The 21205-nt window shown below is 51.5% G+C and overlaps 1 protein-coding gene across 1 annotated transcript in view; it reads right to left on the bottom strand.

Annotated features, from left to right (window-relative positions):
- Positions 1–14034: 14034 nt before the first annotated feature.
- CASZ1 (castor zinc finger 1) overlaps positions 14035–21205 on the bottom strand; it is a 68332-nt gene continuing 61161 nt past the window's right edge. Inside the window, exons 15-17 of the mRNA XM_070956539.1 lie at positions 19284–19432; positions 18033–18174; positions 14035–15437 (exon numbers count right to left, since the gene is read on the bottom strand). Coding sequence (XP_070812640.1) covers positions 14242–15437; positions 18033–18174; positions 19284–19432 — 1487 coding nt within the window. The 3' untranslated portion in view covers positions 14035–14241. The remainder of the gene's footprint in view (positions 15438–18032; positions 18175–19283; positions 19433–21205) is intronic.

The raw sequence follows: 21205 nt of genomic DNA, 5'->3' as shown, positions 1-21205 counted from the left end.
TTCTGGGCCCACTGGGAAACGGGCTGTTTCTGGCCTCCGGAGGGCCTCCAGGGTTTGTGTGTGAGGAAGGCTGTTTTAACCCTCCCCAGACTCCAAAAAAGCCTCTGGAGCCTGGGGAGGGCGAAAAACGGGCCTACTGAGCCCACCGTGCCATCGCATGCCAAAAGGGGGGGAAGCGCGGGGGTCGCATGCGAATGTGTGAGGTGGGGAGCATTGAATTATGGGTGTGGGGATGTGTGCATGTGAAACCCCCCCCCCCCCCTTGCTTTTGGCATGCGACAGCAAAAAGGTTATCCATCATTACTTTATAGCAATCCTGCAGGGAAATTTTTTTTCCCCTCCAGATTTTTTCATTGTGGGCCAATTTAGTAATTCCAGTCCAGTTGGGCGCGGCTGAAGTTCTCACAAATTTCAGTTGCCTTTTTCCAGTTGTCCCCAAGATTGAGTTGGTCTTTGCGCAGGAATTTTTCAGCCTTCGTTGTGGTTGTCCACCCTCCCACAAACTGTAAAACGGTGCAAAGGAAGTGCCGGCTTCGGAGTTGTCCCGTCTTCCAAGTCTCACAATTAACCACCTTCAGATCAAACTTTTGAAATTGTTTGAATGCCTTTGACACCAGCTTGCCATTTCCACAAGTTTTAAACTTTCTAGCATCTGAAGAAAGCAAGCTTGTTCTGAGTTGATTTGGGCCTTAATCCTCCTCTGGGTTTTATTATTTTTTTTCTCAACCAAAAGTTGGCATTGACACAATGGCAGCATGGAAGCTTCCGTCCTAATATGGCTTCCATATTAGTTTTACTTGGAGTTGGGGGGTTTTCTGGAACGCTGACACGCAATTTGTTTATTGCGTTTCTGTGTTAAACTTGCCTTCTGATACTCAGAAAGAAAGAAAAAAAAGTCTGATTTCTCCGGGTCCCCAATCCCAGAGCAGGAACTGCGAAGGAGGACTTTCCGGCGAAGGCCAGGTGAGTGGTACTTTTCGGTACTCACGCCCAGGTAGGTAGGCAGGAGAGGGAGGACTTGACTGAAGGGCAGAGCTGAGTTCCTAGAAATTTTCTGAGAAAGATGTTGGAAATGTTCTACCACGCCTGCCTTTGTAGACACTGCCACCACATGTGAAATAATGCACAAGTTAATTACTTTTGAAGAGGGGCCTTTTGGGGGCAGATCTCGGGCCTCTTCCCCCACTTCCCCGTTTTACTCCTGAAGGTGAGCCAAGCCCCCTTCCCAGCCAAGCCCAGAGGGGTCCTTCTGGAGTTGATGCCCTGCGCCCCACAGCCTCTCTCCGTTCCCAGGGTGTTACAAAACACTTTGGCTTGCCCGGCGTGGGTGTAGGAGCAGCCTGTGCCAAGCAAAGATGCTGAGCTGCCCTGCCCTCAACCCCAGCTGGATCGCCCTGCACCTCTTAAGGTGTGGCTGGGAGCTACCTCCGAAGCCTTTGTGTGCAAACTCACACACACACTGCCTAACGCCTTCTTTTGGCAAGAAAGCAAAGGGGCAAAGCATCTGGCTGGCGTAATTCTCCTGCCAAGCAAAGCACGCCCATTGAAATGCCAGCAAAGGGCCAGAACTGGCAAGAAGAAGGAGTTACGGGGTGTTGTATTGCCACAGAAACAAAACTCTTTGACATCAGGAGAAATCTGGAGTTTGGGTAAATTTCAATGCTCCGCTCTCCTTCGTCCCTTTCTCTCATTTTTTTTTTTCCCCGAGTAGCGAGTAGAGCTGCCGGTTTGGGTCAGAGGGCCTACCCTTTGCAAGGTTTTCCTGAGAAGCTGCATGAAAGTGGACTTAATCCCACAGAAAGGTACTTAGAAGCCTTCGGTAGTAACGGCACAGGTCATCAATTAAAAAGCCTTTTAACTGGATTAAAAAAAAGGGGCGCCTTTGATGAATCGAGCAGCAGGTATAAATGCTTTTAAAAATATTTGCTATCCTGCCACAATTAGCAACCCTTCCAGGAAACGATGGCTTAAGGATAGAGGCAGGCTTTCTATTGAGTTCCCTGCGTCGTTTTAGCTCTGCCGGTGTTTATCCAGAGCGGACGAAACAAATGTGAGGGCTACTAGGAATTCATTGATCGATTGATTAATTCAATTTGCCTGCGGCCCAGTCACTCCGATTCCCAGGGGCCTGCGACCCACTCGGAGCTCATCCGAACTTGGGACGGTCAGGGGAAAAAATGACGTATAATACCCCGTTTCCCCTAAAATAAGACATCCCCAGATAATAAGCCCAATCGGGCTTTTGAGTGCATGCAGTAAAATAAGCCCCCCCTTCTGAAAATAAGCCCTCCCCGAAAATATTTAAACATATTTGCAGCCGATCCCCGCCATTTCCTCTGGTTTCCTGCACGCTCCCCAAAATAATAAGACCTCCCCGAAAATAAGGCCAAGCGCTTATTTCGGGGTTCAAAAAAATATAAGGGTCTTATTTTCGGAGAAACATGGTAATAAACCAGTGGTGAAATCTAAAATTTGTTACTACCGGTTCTGTGGGCGTGACTTGGTGGGGGGGGGGGGTAATGTGACTGGGTGGGCGTGGCCATTTTTTTTTAAAAAAAAATTTAAACCTTTTTTTCTACATCCTCTTTGGCGAGGAAAAAATGCTTTCAAAAGGCTCTGACGATCCCAGCTGAGTTGCCTGATCGTCAGAGGCTTTTTTTTTTCCTTTTAATGCCTCTACCGATCAGGCAACTCAGCTTGGATCGTCAGGGATCGTCTTGGATCGTCAGAGGCATTTAAAAGAAAAAAAGCCTCTGATGATCGTGCGGCTCAGCTGGGCATGGGGGGGGGGGTAGGGATTTTTGCTACCGGTTCTCCGAACCGCTCGCCTCCATCGCTACCGGATCGAGCGATCCGGTCCAAACCAGGAGCATTTCAGCCCTGTAATAAACCATCTGCAGGAAGTAGAAAGTGGCCTCCTTATTTGCCTTTTCTCGCGGACTCATCTTTTTTTTCGGGGGGGGCGGGGGCGATGTTGGTTGGTTGGTCAGGAGCCGGCTTCCTCCGAAGCTTAGGGTGGGGCGAGGGACATCGCACGGCCCCTCCAAAAAGCTGTAATCGTCAGCTAATTAATTGTATTCTGCCCCGCTATGCAGGTTTGCAAATAGCAATTAATCCGATCTCCTGTGGCAAATAACATTTGGGCAGGGAAGTTGTGAGAGGCTTTGCTTTGCCTCTCTTTCTCTTTCAAGCTTTGTGTGTGTGTGTGTGTGTGTGTGTGTGTGTTATTAGATTGTAGTCAGCCATTCTGGCTAACCGAAGACAGTTTACCGTTCAGTTTAAGCCCTGGCAGAGAAACCACATTGGGTTTCGAACCGAGACACCCCTCAAACGAGGTCCGACTGAGCCTCTTGGAGTTTGCTCAGCCTTCTAAAATGGAAGTGTGTGTGTAGGGGGGGGACTCCCCAGTTACTCTTGCTGGTGTGGGGGGAGACGGGAAGAGTCACCAAAAGACCTTTTGGGCACGAAAGCAGGTTAGTTTGGAAGCTCCAAGCCAAGTTGCCTCCTTTAATCCCGGTTGGGATTCCCAAGGACAAGCCACATTGTCTGGAATGGGATAGGGTTCTCCTGCTTTGAGTAGGGGGCTGGACTAGAAGACCTCCAAGGTCCCTTCCAGCTTTGATTGATTGATAGAATTCCGGCAAGGAATTCTAGAGTCCATCCGGGATTCTTGACAATTTTGGGTACTTTGCTGCTGACTCCACCTTCCTCGAATCAACATTGTAGATTTTTTGTGCGTTCCTTGACAAGATGGTTGGTTTGTTCCGCCGCATGGGCTCTGGGGTAGTTTATGTGCCTACTTAAATGGAAAAGATGGCGGGAGGAAGTCACGAGGGCATCTGAGAATACGGGAGGGTTTCTCCCTCTCCCCCCTTCCAGGAGGTCAGTGTAGGTAGGAGGTTTAAAAATGAAATTGACACTCACGTTCAGGGGTGGGCTGCTGAGGGTTCGTGAGAACCTCTAGCTAAGATTCTGTGCAGTTCGGAGAACCCCCAAATCCCACTCCTGGCTGGCCCCGCCCACCCCTCCCCTCCCCTGCCAGAAGTCCCCACGCGGCCCGTTTTAGATGCAGGTAAGTTCAGGGCGTGCACAGATTCTCGGGGAAGGCGAAAAACAGGCCTATCGGAAGTTCGGGAAGGCCAAAAACAGGCCTCCAGTGCCTGGGGAGGCTGTTTTCGCCCTCCCAGAGGCTCGAGAAAAGCCTCCGGAGCCCGGGGAGGGCAAGAACATCTCCTCCCCGACCATGGTGAACCCCTTGCTAAAATTTTTGAAGCCCACCCGTGCTCACCTTCCCCTCTTGAGATTCATCTCCCCGTATCTTTGCTGGCCTTTTCATAAGGCCTTGAAGGGGGGGAAACGTTAGACCAGGATGGTGAATGAAGCGGTCTGTAAAGGCTGACCTTCATTTCCACCACAAGGGAAGGAAATAAAAGATTTATTGAGCAGTCTGGGTTGGAGTTCCGTCAGCGGGCAAGGAGGAGGCTTCGCTCCAGCCTCACCCTAGCTCACAAGCAGCCAGCCAGACCACCGACCTACCACCAAACACACTTTTTAATGGTGAAACATGAGAAATTGGTAGGCACGCGCGCCTCTCGGGCCGTTTCTGCTCCAAAAGCGTGAACGTTTAAAAAAATAAAATAAAATTGCCTCTCCTACAGAGCCTCTCTGCTCTGAGATTGGATCAGCAGCAGGTTCAGGTAATGCGGGGTCCTTTGTGCTCTCTGAGCTTGGTGGATTTCTTGCAGACGTTGCTAGCCACGCTTACGCTGATGACGTTACCTAGTTTGGTAACAAGACGTCTGCAAGAAAAGCCGCCAAGCTCAGAGAGCACCGAGGACCCTACAGTTCAACCCTGAGGTACAAATATCCTTCCTTCCTTCCTTCCTTCTCTCCTCTCCTCCTCCCTCCCTCTTCCTTTCCTTCCTTCCTTCCCTTCCTTCCTTCCCTTCCTTCCTTCCTTTCTTCCCTTCCTTCCTTCCTTTCCTTCCTTCCTTTCCTTCCTTCCTTCCTTCTCTCCTCCTCCCTCCCTCCTCCTTTCCTTCCTTCCTTCCCTTCCTTCCTTCCTTTCCTTCCTTCCTTCCTTCTCTCCTCTCCTCCTCCCTCCCTCTTCCTTTCCTTCCTTCCTTCCCTTCCTTCCTTCCCTTCCTTCCTTCCTTTCTTCCCTTCCTTCCTTCCTTTCCTTCCTTCCTTTCCTTCCTTCCTTCCTTCTCTCCTCTCCTCCTCCCTCCCTCCTCCTTTCCTTCCTTCCTTCCTACCCTTCCTTCCTTCCTTCCTTCCTTTCCTTCCCTTCCTTCCTTTCCTTCCTTCCTTCCTTCCTTCCCTTCCTTCCTTCCTTCTCTCCTCTCCTCCTCCCTCCCTCCCTCCTCCTTTCCTTCCTTCCTTCTTGGTACTAACGCTGATGATGTTACCTAGATAAGATATTCGTATCTGTAGCTTCAGGTAATGAGATTTGGGGGGGTGGGGGGAAATTGTTGGGAAATGACAGCAGAGCCTCCAGGATGGGGGGGGGGGGCAAGCATGATACAAGGGGAAAGCAGCCCGGCGGAATCTCCTTTGCATCCAGGAGATGGGCTACGGAGTCCAGCGCTCTTTTGGCTTCAGCGTTGGCTAGGAGGTCTCACTCCGTTCCAGCAGAAGGCCTTCAACCCAGCGGTGCAGATTTTTATTTTTTTTAAATAAAGTTATTTCGACCCAGGCCTCTCGGAGGCCCTTTTGAAGTCCGTGTATTCCTTCCGAGGGGAAAGTTTAATGGAAAAGCCGTTCGTTTTGTTGTCTCCGGAGGAAGACCCAGTTCTAAATACTTAAAAAGCCATAAATTTTGTCAGCATCATATCTGGCCAACTTGCCTTAATATGCAAACAAAGAAAACTGAACATACTTGGGCCCCAAAAGCTGCAGTTTTGTTTGATTTGGGGTGTTATAATAAATAAATAAGAGTTTTTCAATAGTGTGGAAGATGGGAATCTACAGAGTCACGTAAGATTGACTGTAAATTGACAGCCGGGTCTAAATTTTCAGCAGGGCCAAAAAGAAAAAAATAAATAAAATAAAGACTTGTGATTTATTTTTATTTTTTTGTTATAAGAGCCAGAATAACGATTAATGTTTTTTTTTAAAAAAAGATATTTGTGTCCATAATTTGCATGGATACGAGAGGTTATTTCCCCCCCCTTCTCTTCCTTCCGAAGACGACAAGGAGAATGAAGCTGAAATGTCTTATTTAATCTTAGCCTCGTTTGTGCTGAAATGTCGGCTTTAAAAGCAGCAAAAACTCTTATAGAAATTAGAAAGTGTTTATAGAAGCTGCTAGACTATGATTGAATTGCGGCCTTCCGCTATAGAGATTAATCCAATCCGGAGTAGTATGGAGGTAGGACATGAATCTGTGCAAAAGATTTTTTTTTCCCCCCACTTTGTACAATCATGGCACCCAAAGTGAATTTGGAGGCCAGGCCAGAGAAGTTAAGCATTTGTGGGAGATGTTTGTCCTTCACACCGTAGCTATTCTCCGCTTCTCATAAAGACATTGGAGAGATGCCGATTGCTTTGGAAATCTTCCAGCAGGTTTCTGGAGCAGGCCAGATACCCGCTGACGAAGACGTGCGGGTGTGAAAGGCTTCTAATTTGTCACGCCTTCACACACACACACGCACACACACACACCCCAGATCTTCCATCAGAGGCTCAGCATACCTGGCCTGCTCCAGAAACCTGTTCCTTGTTCTCTTAAGAAAGCATTTTCCAGGCCTCTCTCCGATATCTTTTAGGAGAATCTGCACAAGCGTCTACTTCACAACTACACACACTGATCAGGGGTGAAATCCAGCAGGTTCTGGCGAACCGGTAGCGGAAATTTTGAGCAGTTCGGAGAACCAGCAAATACCACCACTGGCTGGCCACAGAGTGGGGTGGGAATGAAGATTTTTCAATATCCTCCCTCCTGGAGTGGGGAGGGGATGGAGATTTTGCAATATCCTTCCCCCAGGAGTGGGGAGGGAATGGGGATTTTGCAGTATCATTCCTCCTGGAATGGGGTGGGAATGGATATTTTGCAATATCCTTCCCCCAGGAGTGGGGAGGGAATGGAGATTTTGCAGTATCCTTCCCCTGCCACGCCCACAGAACCGGTAGTAAAAAATTTTTGGATATCACCACTGACACTGATGTAAATGTTGGGAGAGCCAGCACACACAATGGAGACTGGAAGTGGTGCGTGGAGGGTGGGGATGTTGCTTCTGGTGCCCTGATAAAACTGGCGGGCTGTGGAGGACAAGCAGCGGGTGGCAGAAGACAAGGGCAACGGATGGGGACTTGGGGGGCATCTTCGCTTTGAGGGCTCCCTCGGACCTGCCCCCAGCGGCCACTGCTCCTCTGCTCGGCCGACAGGACGGCTCTTCAGGTAAGTCTTGATGGAGACCAATTGGCCTCTCGCCTTGGGGCTCCTCGCTTGCTTCCCAGGTCACAAGGTTGTGTAAGATGTGTGGCCGGGCTGAGTGTGTGGCTCTGGGACGCACTTCTGCCCCTGGGTGGGGAGCGAGGAAGCCACCCCAATGATAGTGGTTGGGAAAGGCCCCACCAGGAGGGGAGGAGGGGGAAGAGTCAAGCAGGGAGCCTATCCTGGTGCTCTTACAGCCACATAAGGACTCAAGGCCGGTTCCTCGCTTGACTCCCCCTGCCTGCCTGTTTGGGCCTTTCCCAACACCAGGAGTGGCTGGAGGTAGACTTCCGATTCCTGTACCCAGGAATCCTGGGAAAGGGCCTTTGTGGGGGGGAGAGTGTCCTGGTCTCCACCATCCATGGCATTGCGGGGCACAAAGTGTTCCTCCTCCCCCTTGCAATGTCATAGATGGTAAAGGCTGAGCTTCCGGGCGCCCCTCCCCAGGATTCCTGGGGGCAGGAATCGGTCTCCCTTCAGCCTCCCCCGGTGTTGGGAAGGGCCCAGCCAGGGAGGGAGGGTAACCCCCTCTTTCCCTGGCTGGGCTCTTCCCAACACGGGGAGGGAGGGAGACCATGTCACACTTACAAATCCTGGAAGCCCAGCCTCCCATCAACCATGACATTATAGGGCTCAGGGGGCTGAAAGGAGACCACCCAGGAATCCCAGGGAAACCCCTTTGCACTTAAGGGTTCCTGGAAACCCCGCCTCCACCAGCCAAGGCATTGGTGGGGGAAGCAGTGGTCTGTCCCCCCCCCGGCTATTTCCACCACTCTCCTTAGGGCAGGGGTGGGCAAATATGGCCCTTTTACAACCTGTGGACTTCAACTCCCAGAATTCCTGAGACAGCTTGGCTGTCTCAGGAATTCTGGGAGTTGAAGTCCACAGGTTGCAAAAGGGCCACAGTTGCCCACCCCTGCCTTAGGGGAACTGAGTGGCGGCCAAGGATTGCCCCCTACTCTATTCCTTACCTTGGGGGGCAAAAGTGGTATCCTGTGTGCCTCCTTGACTGGAAGTTTGGGAAGGCCAGAAATGGGCCCGTTTCCAGAGGGCCTCCAGAGCCTGGGGAGGCCGTTTTCACCCTCCCGGAGGCTTGAGAAAAGCCTCCAGAGCCCGGGGAGGGAAAAAACGCCCCCCCCCGGCTGTGGTGCAGGAGGCCAACTAGGCCACGCCCACCCAGCAACCGGGCAGAGAACCCCCTGCTAAAAATTTTTGAAGCCCCCCCCCGCCTGATCCCCCCTCCCTCCCCAAAAAAACCCCAAATGGTCTGTTCAACAAATGGAAACAGGATCCGAGTCACCACTTTTAACAAAGACAATCACAAACCAGTAGAAAGCCAAGAAATTGCTGGGCGCAATTTTTTTTTTTCTGTTTTGTTTTGTTTTTGCTTTTTCCAGTTTTTATTGAGTGAAAATGTCAAACCTTGCATCAGTCATGCAAAAAAAAAAAAAAATCAAATAAATAAAACACATATATTAAATTTCTAGTAGCACTAAATTCAAGTGGAAAAATATTCAGTTCTTAATAACGTAGGTGCTGAGAAGACCAGATTCAAGTAAAATCAGAGCACACGGTCCTGTTGTAGGATATTTTTTTTTTCACTTTCCGCAATTATTTTTTTGTCTCAAAACCTATATATAGCTATATATCTATATATATAGGTATATACATATAGATATATACACACACATATATATATGTGCATACATATTATTTTATATTTTATATATATATATATTTATATATATATATATATACACATACATATTTATAAAACATTAAAAAGCGCACGGGTAGTTTTCAAGCATCACTTCTCCCCCTCCCACTTTGCCCCCCAAACCCACACAGAAAGAAAGGGAAAAATAATAATAATAATTAAAAACAACCGAAGAAAAAGTACACGTTTTTAAAATTCAAAATGAGCTAGCAATGGCTTATAGTCCTAGTGTGCAATATGGATTTTACAAAGGCTAGAAGTTTTCCCTTAAAAAATTTTCCCCTATGTCTGTTATGTATGGTGGGGAGGGGGAGGGCGTTTCAGGATCTGAGGGGGGGGAACGACGATACCCCTTTCTCCCTAGAAATGTGGGTTTCCTTTTCAGAAGGCAGGGATTTATTTTTATTTTTTAAAAACTTTTATCTGGGAGGTATCTGATTTTCCTGTTCAACCAGAAAGCCGTAATATACCGTGTTTCCCCGAAAATAAGACCCTTATATTTTTTTGAACCCTGAAATAAGCGCTTGGCCTTACTGCCATGTGCCCAAAAGTCCGACTGGGCTTATTATCAGGGGGGTGTCTTATTTTGGGAGAAACAGGGTATTTATCTATCTCTACCTACCGTGTTTTCCCAAAAATAAGACCCCGTCTAATATATATGTTTTGAACCCTGAAATAAGCGCTTGGTCTTACTGCCATGCGTTCAAAAACCCGATTGGGCTTATTATCAGGGGGTGTCTTATTTTGGGGGGAAACAGGATAATAAAGGTGGGATTTTGGGGGAGGGGGAGAGATGGTCAGGTTTAAAAACACCTTCCTGGCTCCATTTCAAAGGCGTTGGGGAGGGAAAAAGAGCTGATGCCCAGGGTCTTATAGGCGTCCTTTGGAAGCGGCTGATGTGCCAAGCGGGGAAAAACATACTGCATGCCCCCAATGCCCCCTGGCCCTGTTGGGTGTTCCCCCCCAGCTTTTTTTTTTGGGGGGGAGGGTTTGTCCAAAATCCTCCATTACGTAATATCAATATTATTTTTTACGTAAATTCAATATTAGATCAGGCAAGGCTGGGTGACAAAAATGACAAAAATTAAGAAACGGGGAGGAAAAAAAAAAACAAAAAAACTTCAGCGCCTTTGCCGGATAGCTCTTATTGTTTTTTTTAAAAAATTGTTTCTTCTCTTCCTAAACTGCTTCTGTAAAATGACAAGCCCAGAGTCTATCCCAGCACTTAAGCGTGTTGCTCGTCTTACACATTTCCCACTAATGCCTGCGTAGATTGCTTTTCTCCCGAATCGAACCCTGCGCCCAGAATGCTGCCAGATACGCCTGGATTAAGCATTTCCAAACAAAACCGTTTTTTTTTTAAATTAAAAAAAAAAAACTTTTTTTTTTTAAAGTGGAGGAAAAGACCCCCCAAAACTCTGGAACTGACCACAGGAAAGAATACGGAGTAGATAAGATGCACCGTTAACTCGGCTTTTCACCTGTCCCAATTGGGGTGGGCGGGTAGGTGGGTGGAAGTCCGGGCAAGACCGTTTTAATGTTTTAAGCCTCTGCGGCAATCCGCATCCAAGGAGAAAGGGGGAGTCCAGGTATGTTTGGATGTGCATGTGATTTAGGTGAACCCCCCTGGGAAAATGCAATTTAATAGAGGTATCAGCCAGTGGTCCAAATCACCCAGTAGCGGGTTTCAAATACTGGGGGCTACTGGTTTGCTGTCGGGAGTGTGCTTTGCGTGCGCAGGGTGCTTTTGCACATGCGCAGAAGGTTCTGCCCATGCGCAGAGCGTTTTTGATGACGTCTGGGTGGAACCTCCCGCCACCGCCGCTACCAGTTCGCGCGAACCGGGAGCATCCCACCACTGGAATCGCCCTTTTCTCTTTTGAATCCGGATGGTTGGGCAGCCTGACTGTCCCCTCTCCCTTTTTTTTTTTTTCTTCCTTACCTTGCGTCCTTTCCGCGGCTGCTTAAAGGCCGCTGACCAAGACGCGGCCCCGGGGGGGGGGTTGGATTTTATTGCCAAAGACATGAGAAAAAACATGACAACAGCTTGAAAGTCGCAAAGTTTTGTAAACACGCACACACACGCACACACATACACACGCACACGTGTGCTACTCAAGTCTGGAGGACCGCCGAGTCCTCTTCTCAAGGTACCTGGGAGGGGGGAGGAGGGAGGGGGAAGAGCTCAGTCATGGAGGCATCATCCACCCTTTCCAGAGACGTGACTGCAAACAAAGAGGTTCCCATAGCACCTTTTTTGGGGAGCTACCCAAGTCGTTCAAACAAAAAAAGAGGACGCAGGGATGGATGGGAGCCGAGGGTTGTTGTTTTTTTTTTCTTATCTGGGCATCTCCCAATTGAGCCCTGTTGCGGTCGGTCGCTCCGACTCTTGGTCCTCCCAGCCATGCCACTGCCCGCCATCTTGGTGCCCCTTTTGGATTCAGCGGCCTTTGCCAAGAGGGGATCAGGCCAGGTATTTGCAGCCTTGCCAGGGTCCTCCTGCCAGGCCAGGCCAAACTAGAGGGAGGCTTTTGACGCGCTGCCCTTTCGTGAGAGGGGTTGCCTTCGGCGGTTCGAATCCCTGGTCCAGGTCTCCAGGTCCAGGGTTGGACTAGATGACCTCCCAAGGTCCCTTCCAACTCTTGTCCCTGTTCCCCAAAATGGTTCTTGCCACCCTTTAAAATTCAATCGATGCTCTTGTGCACCGTCTTAACCAGCCACACAATAAAACCTATCCGCTATCAACGGGGGGGGGGGGGGACGACGACGACCTCAACTGACTGTACGACAAACCGCTTTTGTTTTCTTTTAAATGCCAAATTGAAATTCTGAAAATACTGAGCGGCCCGGGGAGGGACTAGGTGGCTCCGGGGGGGCTGAGACGCTGAGCTTGTCGATCAGAAAGGTTCGGCAGTTCGAATCCCTAGTCCAGGTCTCCTGTGTGAGCAGGGGGCCTGGACTAGATGACCTCCAAAGTCCCTTCCAACTCTTGTTACCGTTATTATTATTCCCTTTGCTCTCTTTTGCCTCTTGATAACATGGATCGAGGCAGGAGGTTCTTGTAGCTAAGCAAAGGCCTTGTTTGTCAAGGCAGATTCTCGGAGTGTGATCTGAAACGGCTCCTTCTCGTTGTTCTAGCTGTAACTCTCCAATTCTATATATATAGATATATATAGATATATATCTAATAGCAACTTTTAAAGGGGGGAAAATGCAACATGGCCGTCATTTTCTGGGACACCTGAAGTGGGTTTTTGTTTGTTTTTTTGTTTTGCCATTTTCTTTTCCTTCCTCGCTAGCCTTCAATTTAACAAAAAGTTCCTGGATTACATTCGTCACTTTTTGTTTGCACCGCGAAGTGATTTCCGGTTTTCCTGTTTTTTTGTTTGTTTCATTTGCAGCCCAACAGCACAGACACAAGACACAAGGAAGAGAAGGGCCGTCGCCGACTGCAAAAACCTCAGCCGTCAAGTATCCGAAGTGAAAGACCTCCGGGAGGGCTTCCCCCTGTCCCCTGTCCCCCCCCCCGAGGCAAAGCAGGATCTGTTCCCTTCTGGGGGTGGGGGGGCTTGAGCAGGTTCCTTGGCTGGGATGTGCCTGGACTTCTCCGCCCCCCCTCTCCGCTGTTTTGGGGGCCGGAGCGCTAGGTCTTCCCAGTCTCCAATTCTGGACTGGGAAGACTTGTAAGTGCTGGCCCCGGATGGGGTGCAGAAGAGCGAGCCAAAGATCCCCCTGCCTTGGCCGAGGCCTTCAGGGGAAGACACCGAAAGGGGCCTGGGTCTCCCTCCTGCTCCTCCTCCGGCAATGGAGCCAAGGTGGGGCTGTGCTTGAAAGACCTTCAAGGCACCGGTGGGGAGCCTGTGGTCAGCTCTTCTCCCCTTTCTGCAGACTGGCCCCTTGGCTTGGCTTTCTCCCCATCCTCTGGAGGTTGGGCTGCTTTACAGCTCCGCCTCCTTTCCTTCAATGCCCCGCCCTCCCCAGCCAGAGGTCCATCAGAAGGAGACCCTCCAGCTCCGGGCGTGAGGCTCACATTACAAAGCAGTTCCTTCTTCCTTAGAAAAATTAGTAACTTATTACTATTATTATTATTATCACCGTCCTTATTATTACGACCGATATTTCATTCCCCAGCCTGGATCGATTCGTCTCGTGTTTTCCCCACCTCTTGTTTTTGTTTTTTTGCTTTTCTTTAAAAAAAAAAAAAAAAAAAAAAACCACAACTGATAATAAATACCCCTGTTCCAAGCATTCCCAGCTGCCTGAGACTCCCGTTTCTCCTGTTCATTTGATGCCGGAGAAAAGGGGAAAGAAAGGAATAGGAATATAAGTGATACCGGAACCCACCCCGTCCCCCTAATTCCACCCCCCCGCTTTCCCGGTGGCAAAAGGACTCGGCTTGCAGCTTAGCAGAACCTGATCCAGCTTTGCCGCTATATATATATCTATATCTACATCTATAGATATATAGATATATCTATATTTCATATGACTTAACGCTCTTCTTCCCGCCTCGTATCCCCCGCCAGATGCTAGCTGCCTGCCCCCCCGCCCGTCTCCCTGAGAATGGGAGGAGTATTAGAGGACAAATGAACACACACCGGAGTCGAAGGGTTAAAAACCATTCCCGCCTTCCCACCTCCGCGAAGAGAAGCGGGCTTGGAAGGGGGCAGGCCGCTTCCTGCCACGGGGAGCAGCACATCCATCCAGAAGCGGGAGGGTCAGTCCGTCTGCATCACAAGACCACCATGCTCTGCCTGTTGCCCCCCCCTGTAAACATGTGCACCCCAACAGATGGGTCCTCCCGCTGCCCCCATCCCACCCCACCCTATCCCCAGGATGCGGCTGCTGCCGCCGCTGCTTGCTCCTCTCCGGCTCCATCATGTCTCCGTGTCGTGTGTGGTCCAAGAATCAGTGCTTCCCTCCGCCTCTCGCGCACCTTCAGGGATAGAGTCAGTTTTGCTGCTCGCTGGCCATTCTAGCATTCGTTCTTGCCTCTCCCCCCTCAACAGAGCAACTGTTCATGCAGTTTTTGCTTTCTCCGCTCGCCGAGGCCAAACCCCCACGCCCACCGCTGCTGTGTGGCTGCTCCTTAAGGGGCCGGGGCTGAGGCTGGCTCGCCGGAAGGCGTGGAAGCGTCTCTGGGATCCGCGGTAGAGGAAACGGCCTCCTCCAGTTCGCTAATGTCTTTGGCGGGCAGGCCCTCCCCGTCAGGGAGTGACTCTTCCGAATCGGTGTTCAGATCCTCTTCCTCCTCTTCCTCGTCTTCGTCGTCCTCCTCATCCTCCTCTTCGTCGTCATCCTCCTCATTCATTTCCTCCTCCTCCTCCTCGTCATCGTCGTCGTGGGAAGAGTCGTCCTCTTCTTCCACGTTGCTGCAGCTGGCCAGGAAGCGCTTGCTGGCGGCAGGGGCCAGGATCTCCCCTGGGGTGGAAGGGAGGCCGCCCGTGCCCTCAGGGGGCTTCTGGCTGAGGTCCACGGAGTCATTGAGCCCCACGCCTGCCGCATTCTGCAGGAAGAAGAGGGAGCTCTTGGCGTCTGTGCTCAGGTTGAGGGAGCTGTCCAGGTTGACGGAAGTGCTCTGGGCCTCGTACTCCATGGGGACAGCGGGGAGGCCCTCGGGCCCTGGAGAGATGGCCGGCAGCTCTCCCCGCTCCTGCTTCTCGTGCTTGCGCTTGTGCGAGTCCATCTGTGACATGCCCACCACGGTGTGCTTGCACCCGGGGTAGGTGCAGTGGAAGTGCGAGCACTTGAGTTTGTATTTGCACTCGGGCACTTCGCAGTCCACACTGGAGCTGAACTGGCAGAAGCCGGCAGCACTGATCACGTCCTGTTTGCCGTGGTGCTTGCGGTGGGCCGTCACTTTGGTGCTGTCGGTGCAGCGGAAGCCGCAGCGCAGGCAGTGGAAGTGCGTGCTGTTGCCGGAGAACTGGCAGTCGGGGAAGTGGCAGCTGAGGGAGGACTTGAAGCGCTTGAAGTCGTCCAGCACCAGATTGTCCACCCGGTCGTGGTGCTGTGCGTGCTTGTACATGTGGGTGCGACCGCAGAATTTATACCCGCAGTTCTCCCGGGTGCAGTGGTAGTGCGTGACCTTGAGGGAGAACTGGCAGTTGGCGTCTTTGCAGTCCTCGTACAGGTCGTACCGCCGGAAGCCCTCCAGCATCATCCCCTCGTCCAGCATCTTGCGGGAGGAGGGCGTCTTGCGGCGCTTGCCGAAGGGAGACATGTCCTCGATGATCCAGAAGCGCTTCTTGGCCCCCGCGGCGGTTGGCATGGTGATGGTGTTCCCTGGGGAATAAAGGCAGAGTTTGGCATTGTGGAGAGGCAAACGCCCCCTTTTTTCTTCCGGACCTTCCCCCATAATTAATCAAAAGCATTTTGTTTTGGCTAATATAGCGTGAGTTTTTGTTTAAATTGCCAGGTTGCGGTAGAGCAAATCTAGATCCTGTCTCTAAGCGAGACCCAGGAGAGGCGCCTCCTCTATGGGACGGAAGTCAGGGGTCCTTGGTGCTCTCTGAGCTGGCTTGTTTTCTAGCAGACGTTTCATGACCCTAACTAGGCAGTAGTGGGATCCTTCCGGTTTAACACCTGGTCCGAACCGGTAGAATCCCACCCCTGTAACTAGGTAACATGTTCAATGCTAATCAATGACTAGCACTGATAATGTTACCTAGTTAGGTTAACGAAACGTCTACATGAAAACAAGCCAGCTCAGAGAGGACCAAGGACCCTCTCAGGTCAACCCTGAGCTACAAATATTCTCCTTTATTGGAACGGAAATCCTCCTGAGACCTGGATGGCCTCAAATCCTCTAAACTTTTGTAAGGTTTTGAAAAGCTGCTTCCTACTCCACCCATTTACCTTGGGGTTGGGCAGGAGGATCTGTGATTCCACCTGTACGGCTGAGTGTTTGAATGGCCTTCCGGATGGGGGTGGGGGTGGGGGTTTGTTTTCATCACATTTCACAATTTACTTTTTTAGGATTTCTTTTGGTAGAAACCATGTTCCTCTGCCGAGGACTGTTCAGACTAGCACGTTCCCACCACAGAGTGCCTTTTACACAGCACGCAAGATTATCTTCCTCTTATTGTGAGCGTTATGCTCCCCAGGACTTCCTCTAATTTTGGTCTGAATTCCTCTTAAGATAAGAAGAATTAAGAGATTTTTTTTAACCGTGCATCCGTCGCTCCTAAGTCTGCGTGTAGGAACCATTTGGAACTCGTGGCTGTTGATCATTTAAAGAAAATGTCTGGGGTTTTACCAGTGATGGAATTCAAATTTTTTTACTACCGGTTCTGTGGGCGTGGCTTGGTGGGCGTGGTGTGGCAAGGATACTGCAAAATCTCCATTCCCACACCACTCCAGGGGAAGGATACTGCAAAATCCCCATTCCCTCCCCACTCCTGGGGGAAGGATATTGCAAAATCTCCATTCCCACCTGACTCGGAGGCCAGACAGAGGTGGTATTTGCCGGTTCTCCAAACGACTCAAAATTTCCGCTACCGGTTCTCCAGAACCTGTCAGAACCTGCTGAATAGCACCCCTGGGTTTTACGTGAGGCTGGTGACATCTTTGCCCTTGCAACCTTTTAGATCACTGGGCATCAGGTGGGTGAGCCTGGCAATGCCAGGAAGCCAGAACTGGTCCAGAAGACAGCCGAAAGACCGCTTCCAGTCTGTTGAAGCCCTGTGTCTATCGGCGGCTGGCCGATGATGCTGGGGAGGGGGGGTAATGTTGGGGTAGCGCTACGAGAAAGCGGAGATCGGATTACCTGCTGCATCCTGCACTAGCGGGACGTCGCTTTTGACTGGACTGGCAAGGATGGGTGAGAGCCCTGTCGAGCTGGCGGTGGGCAAGGCAATGCCCCTGCTGGATCCCAGGGTGGCACTTAGCAGAGAGTATGAGACACACGACGGAGAGAAGAGGTAGGGCAGGGAGGGGAGGGGAGATCTGAGCAGGGCTTGTGAGAAAGAGGGAGGCAGAGATGGCGGTGGTGGTGGAGCATTGTGGCTAACATCGTCACCAGCAGCAGCAGGAGGAGGAGGAGGAGGAAGAGCAGCCAGGCAGCCTGGAGAAACGTGGAAAGAAAAAAAAATAGCAGGAAAAGAAAAACAAAACAACCACCAGAAAAAAAAAAAGAAGAAGGGAAAAAAAAAAAAGGAAACAGGACCAAAAATAAAGACCCCGAGAAGTGTTAAGCCACACGATGAAAAATGGAGGACACATTCACAGGTACGACGACAGGACCAGAGAAGAGGAGGAGATGGAAAAGGGGGTGATGAGCAGCAGCAGCACGACAGCAGAAGGAGAGTCTCCGTGAGGGCATCCGGAGCACCCCAACCGGGGCAGGCGGGCAGCAGGTCTGCCAGGGAGACGAGGGGTGTGTGGTGTATGAATGGTCAAATCGAAGTCAGGGAAGGACCGGCTGCTTCTCGGGCCTGGCTCATCCAGGGAGGCCCACGGCATTCCCCGGTGTGTGTGTGTGTGTAGGGGGGGGGGATGTCGACGGACACTCCAGCCGCCTCCCAGAAGTTCAGGCCCTTCAACGGCCACTCTGGGCCGTATGCCTCTTTTGCAAGTGATTCATTGGAGGTGAACGTTAATCGATGCAACGCTGGAGATTTTCAGTCAAAGGCATTGACTTTCTGTCCCTGCCAGCGTCTTCGGGCCCGGCTCTCCTGGCTTAAGCTTTTCAGAGCCCTCGGACGTACCGGTTACCTGGCGAGGCTCTTTCACAAATCCCTCGTCCCGCCATGTGGGACGCCGCTCCGAGCCCTCCACGTTTGAGAAAGAAGACCGCCTGACCCAGAGGGCACAGCCTCTCGCAGAGTCCCAGCCCGGAGCTGGGGAGCTGTATGTGTGTGTGTGGGTTAGGACACTCACCTGCTGAGGTGCTCTCGTTGCCCACCGGGGTGCTGGAGCAGCTGCGGTCCATGTTCGACGACTCCGAGGAGATGGCGCCGGGGCTGCATCCCGCGTAATCGAGGTACTCCTCCGTCTCGGGGTCCATCAGGCTGGGGGCTCCCTGAAAGGAGGCAGGATTCCCTGATGAAGCCGGGCTGGGGGCCAGGCTGCTCACTTGTGGGTGGCTGTCATTTCTAGCAGTGTGGCCCACCACCTACAGCAAGACAACGGAGGGGGCAGGGGTGACTTTTGGGGAAAATCTGGCTGCTTTCTGCCTCTCTTCCTGAAAGCAAAGGTGGGGCCAAGGTTGCCTGGAGCTACAGGTATCTTTCCCCCTCCCAATTAGGTGGATCCTAACCTCCTGCCCTGTGTGGTGTGTGTGTGTGACACAGGAGACGCTGCACAGCCCTTTTACACTGCAAAGCAGCCCTTTCCGTGCAGGAAGGAAGCCGAGGACGGAGCGACAATCCTGAGCTTCCGCCTGAACCCCAAACGCTGCATTGCGCTCCTGAAATTTGGGGTGGGGTGTGTGTGTGTGTCTGCCCCTCTCCAGAGGCCTGTGCGAAATCGCTGAGGAATTGTGACTTTTAATATCCCACGAGGGAAAAGTCAGTAAGCGCACGGGGGTGGTAATCCCATTAAGCTACATTTAATTTCTGGAGCTCTAATTGAATTTTAGTTCGTTAAAACCAGAACTTATGTTTAGGTCCAGGCGTGGGGAACTTTTCAGAGGGCCAGTTCGCCCTTCATGTCCGCTGCCCTCCGGAAGCAGCTTTAGATGCTCCTGGGGGATCTCACTGCTTCACGGGAAGCTGTTCCTGTCCTACCCACCCCCTCGACACAGGTCAGGATGCGTAGAGGGCAATTTGGGGGGCAAATGCTGGTGGAGAGCGGGAGCAGCCGGAGCTAGATGGCCCCACAGCCGAGGCTTTCCTGCTTACCGTGTTCCTAAGTGCTGTCCCTGAAAACAGTGAAGCCATGGCTGGGTGGGGGGGGGAAGCAATCCTCTGGGACAGTGATACTATTCAGCCGGTTCTATCAGGTTCGGGTGAATCGGTAGCGGTGGCTGTGGGGGACTCCACCCACCCACCTGGACGTCATCACGTCCCGTTTTGGACTCTCTGTGCATGCACAGAAGGTCTTGCTCATGTACGGAGGTGGCGCGCGAACTCCCATTTGCGAACCGGTAGCGAAGGTAAGTGAATACCAGCCCTGCTCCGGGAGAGTCACCTGAGTGGGAACGCGGTCGAAGTTCTTCCCCAGCATCCTTCTCATGTGCTTCCTGGCATGGGACGTCATCTGGTGCTTCAGCAGGAAGGAGAACTGGCAGCCCTCGCGGATGCAATGGAAGTGGCTGTTGACCTGGTTGTATTTGCAGCCTGGAAGGGAAGGGAAAAAGAGTCATGAATCGCACAAGCCAGGCAACCAACGTCTTGGACTCAGGAGCAGATGCCGCCCCAGGGACGGGCCAGACGCTGCTCTTGGTCCGAGCTCAGGAGGAAAGAGCTTCGGAGCAGCTCCCCATAGCTGATTGAGAACCCCAGAGGGAAGGGAGCAGTGGCGAAATCCTCCGCGGGTTGCCACCGGTTTGCTGCCCACACATGCACAGTGTGCACCAAATGCGCACCAAAAGGAGCCGTTTAAAGGTAAGTAGAACAGCGAGGGGGTGGGAGGAACAGCTGTGCTGCATGATTTAGATTTCCTGCTTTTTAGCGAATATAAATCACGCGGCACAGCTGATCGTCAGAAATACCAGTCTCGACGAACCGGTAGATTTTATTACTACCGGTTCACCCAAACCGGTGCGAACCGGTAGCATTTCACCCCTGGAAGGGAGGCTGCTCTCTGAGGGCCTCTGCCCCGTAGTGATGGGGGCTGATGTGGGGATGGGGGATGCTGGGACCCGAGTTTGGCATTTCCACGATTTGGGAATTAAAACTCTTTCTGCCCCCTCCTGAGATTTGCCTTCCCATGTTTGCAAAACATCCGAAGGGGGCAAAGAGGGATGCCTCCCCTCCCCACAAGTCGAACAAAGCAGGGAGATCCCTGAAAGGAAGATCAACCTGGGATCCAGCCCTAGATGAGCCCAGGCTGAGCAATGGCCCCCCAACCCCCACCCCGAAGCTGCCTGTCTCCTTTGCGGAGGGTCAACGAAGGTCAACGGGCGACCGAGAGGGACATTTCTGAGATAACCCAAATGACTTACCGAGAACGGCCTAAGTCAAACCCGGCTGCATTTAATTTATTAATTGGCAGGTTGAACAAATTAAAACTGATCAGTTTTTAAAGGGCTTAATTGGAAAGCCGTTTTAAATTTATGAAAATTACCGATGCCAGGGGCCGTCTTAAAAGTGGCGTTCCTTGTTTTGCACACGCGGGAAAGAGAGAGAGAGAGAAAGAGAAAGAGAGAGAGAGAGAAAGGCCCTCTCGGATGCTGCCTGCTATAACTTTTATTTAATTATTTCCAAGATTTATTAGTTGCCTTATAGCAAATACTCTCTCAGCATGACATACAATGAAAACACAAATAAAATCCAAAATCCATATACATCTCGTCAGAAGCGGCATAATAAAGCCATCAATTAAAAAGCAGCGGAGGTTAAAAAACAGGCACCAGCCATCCGTGTCGCCCCACGACAAGCTCTAAAGCCCCCCCACCCTCAAAGCCAGAAGCTGCTTTGAAATGTAACCTGCCGGGGGAAAGACGGACATAAAAGGCCCTTGTGGTACCCCACACCCCCCCCCATTATGTACGGACTTGGATGTATTTTGGGGCCAATGGGATGAATTAATTGATGCAGAAGCCACGGGCTCTTTTTAAGCCACGGACAGCTCTCATGCCACGCTCCACCGTAAGCCAGCCTGCAAACCATGCTTTGCCACTGGAAGGGCATTGCCAAGTTGGCATTTCTGGAGTTCCTCTCCTTCCCTCCTCCCCCCCTTTACACACAATGGCCCCTCCCTCCAGCCCTGCCCCCTCCTTCCTGCTCTCTGCTCTACTGGGGGCACGTCCGGGATGATTGGCAGCAGGCAGGCAGGCCAAGGCTTGTTCGTTGCTGGGGCAGCCGAGTGTCGGGTATCGTCGGCTGGTTTTGTGTGGCCTGGCGATGTGCCGGACGGCAGCCAACCAACCGCCAAGCCTCTTGGCATTC

The sequence above is a fragment of the Pituophis catenifer genome, unplaced genomic scaffold (assembly GCF_029215685.1).
Source record: "Pituophis catenifer annectens isolate HBS135680 unplaced genomic scaffold, rPitCat1.0.hap2 SCAF_62, whole genome shotgun sequence".
In the NCBI taxonomy this organism is placed as follows: domain Eukaryota; kingdom Metazoa; phylum Chordata; class Lepidosauria; order Squamata; family Colubridae; genus Pituophis; species Pituophis catenifer.
The sequence above is the reverse complement of the archived record's forward strand: the minus strand, read 5'-3'. Positions and strand labels throughout refer to the sequence as shown.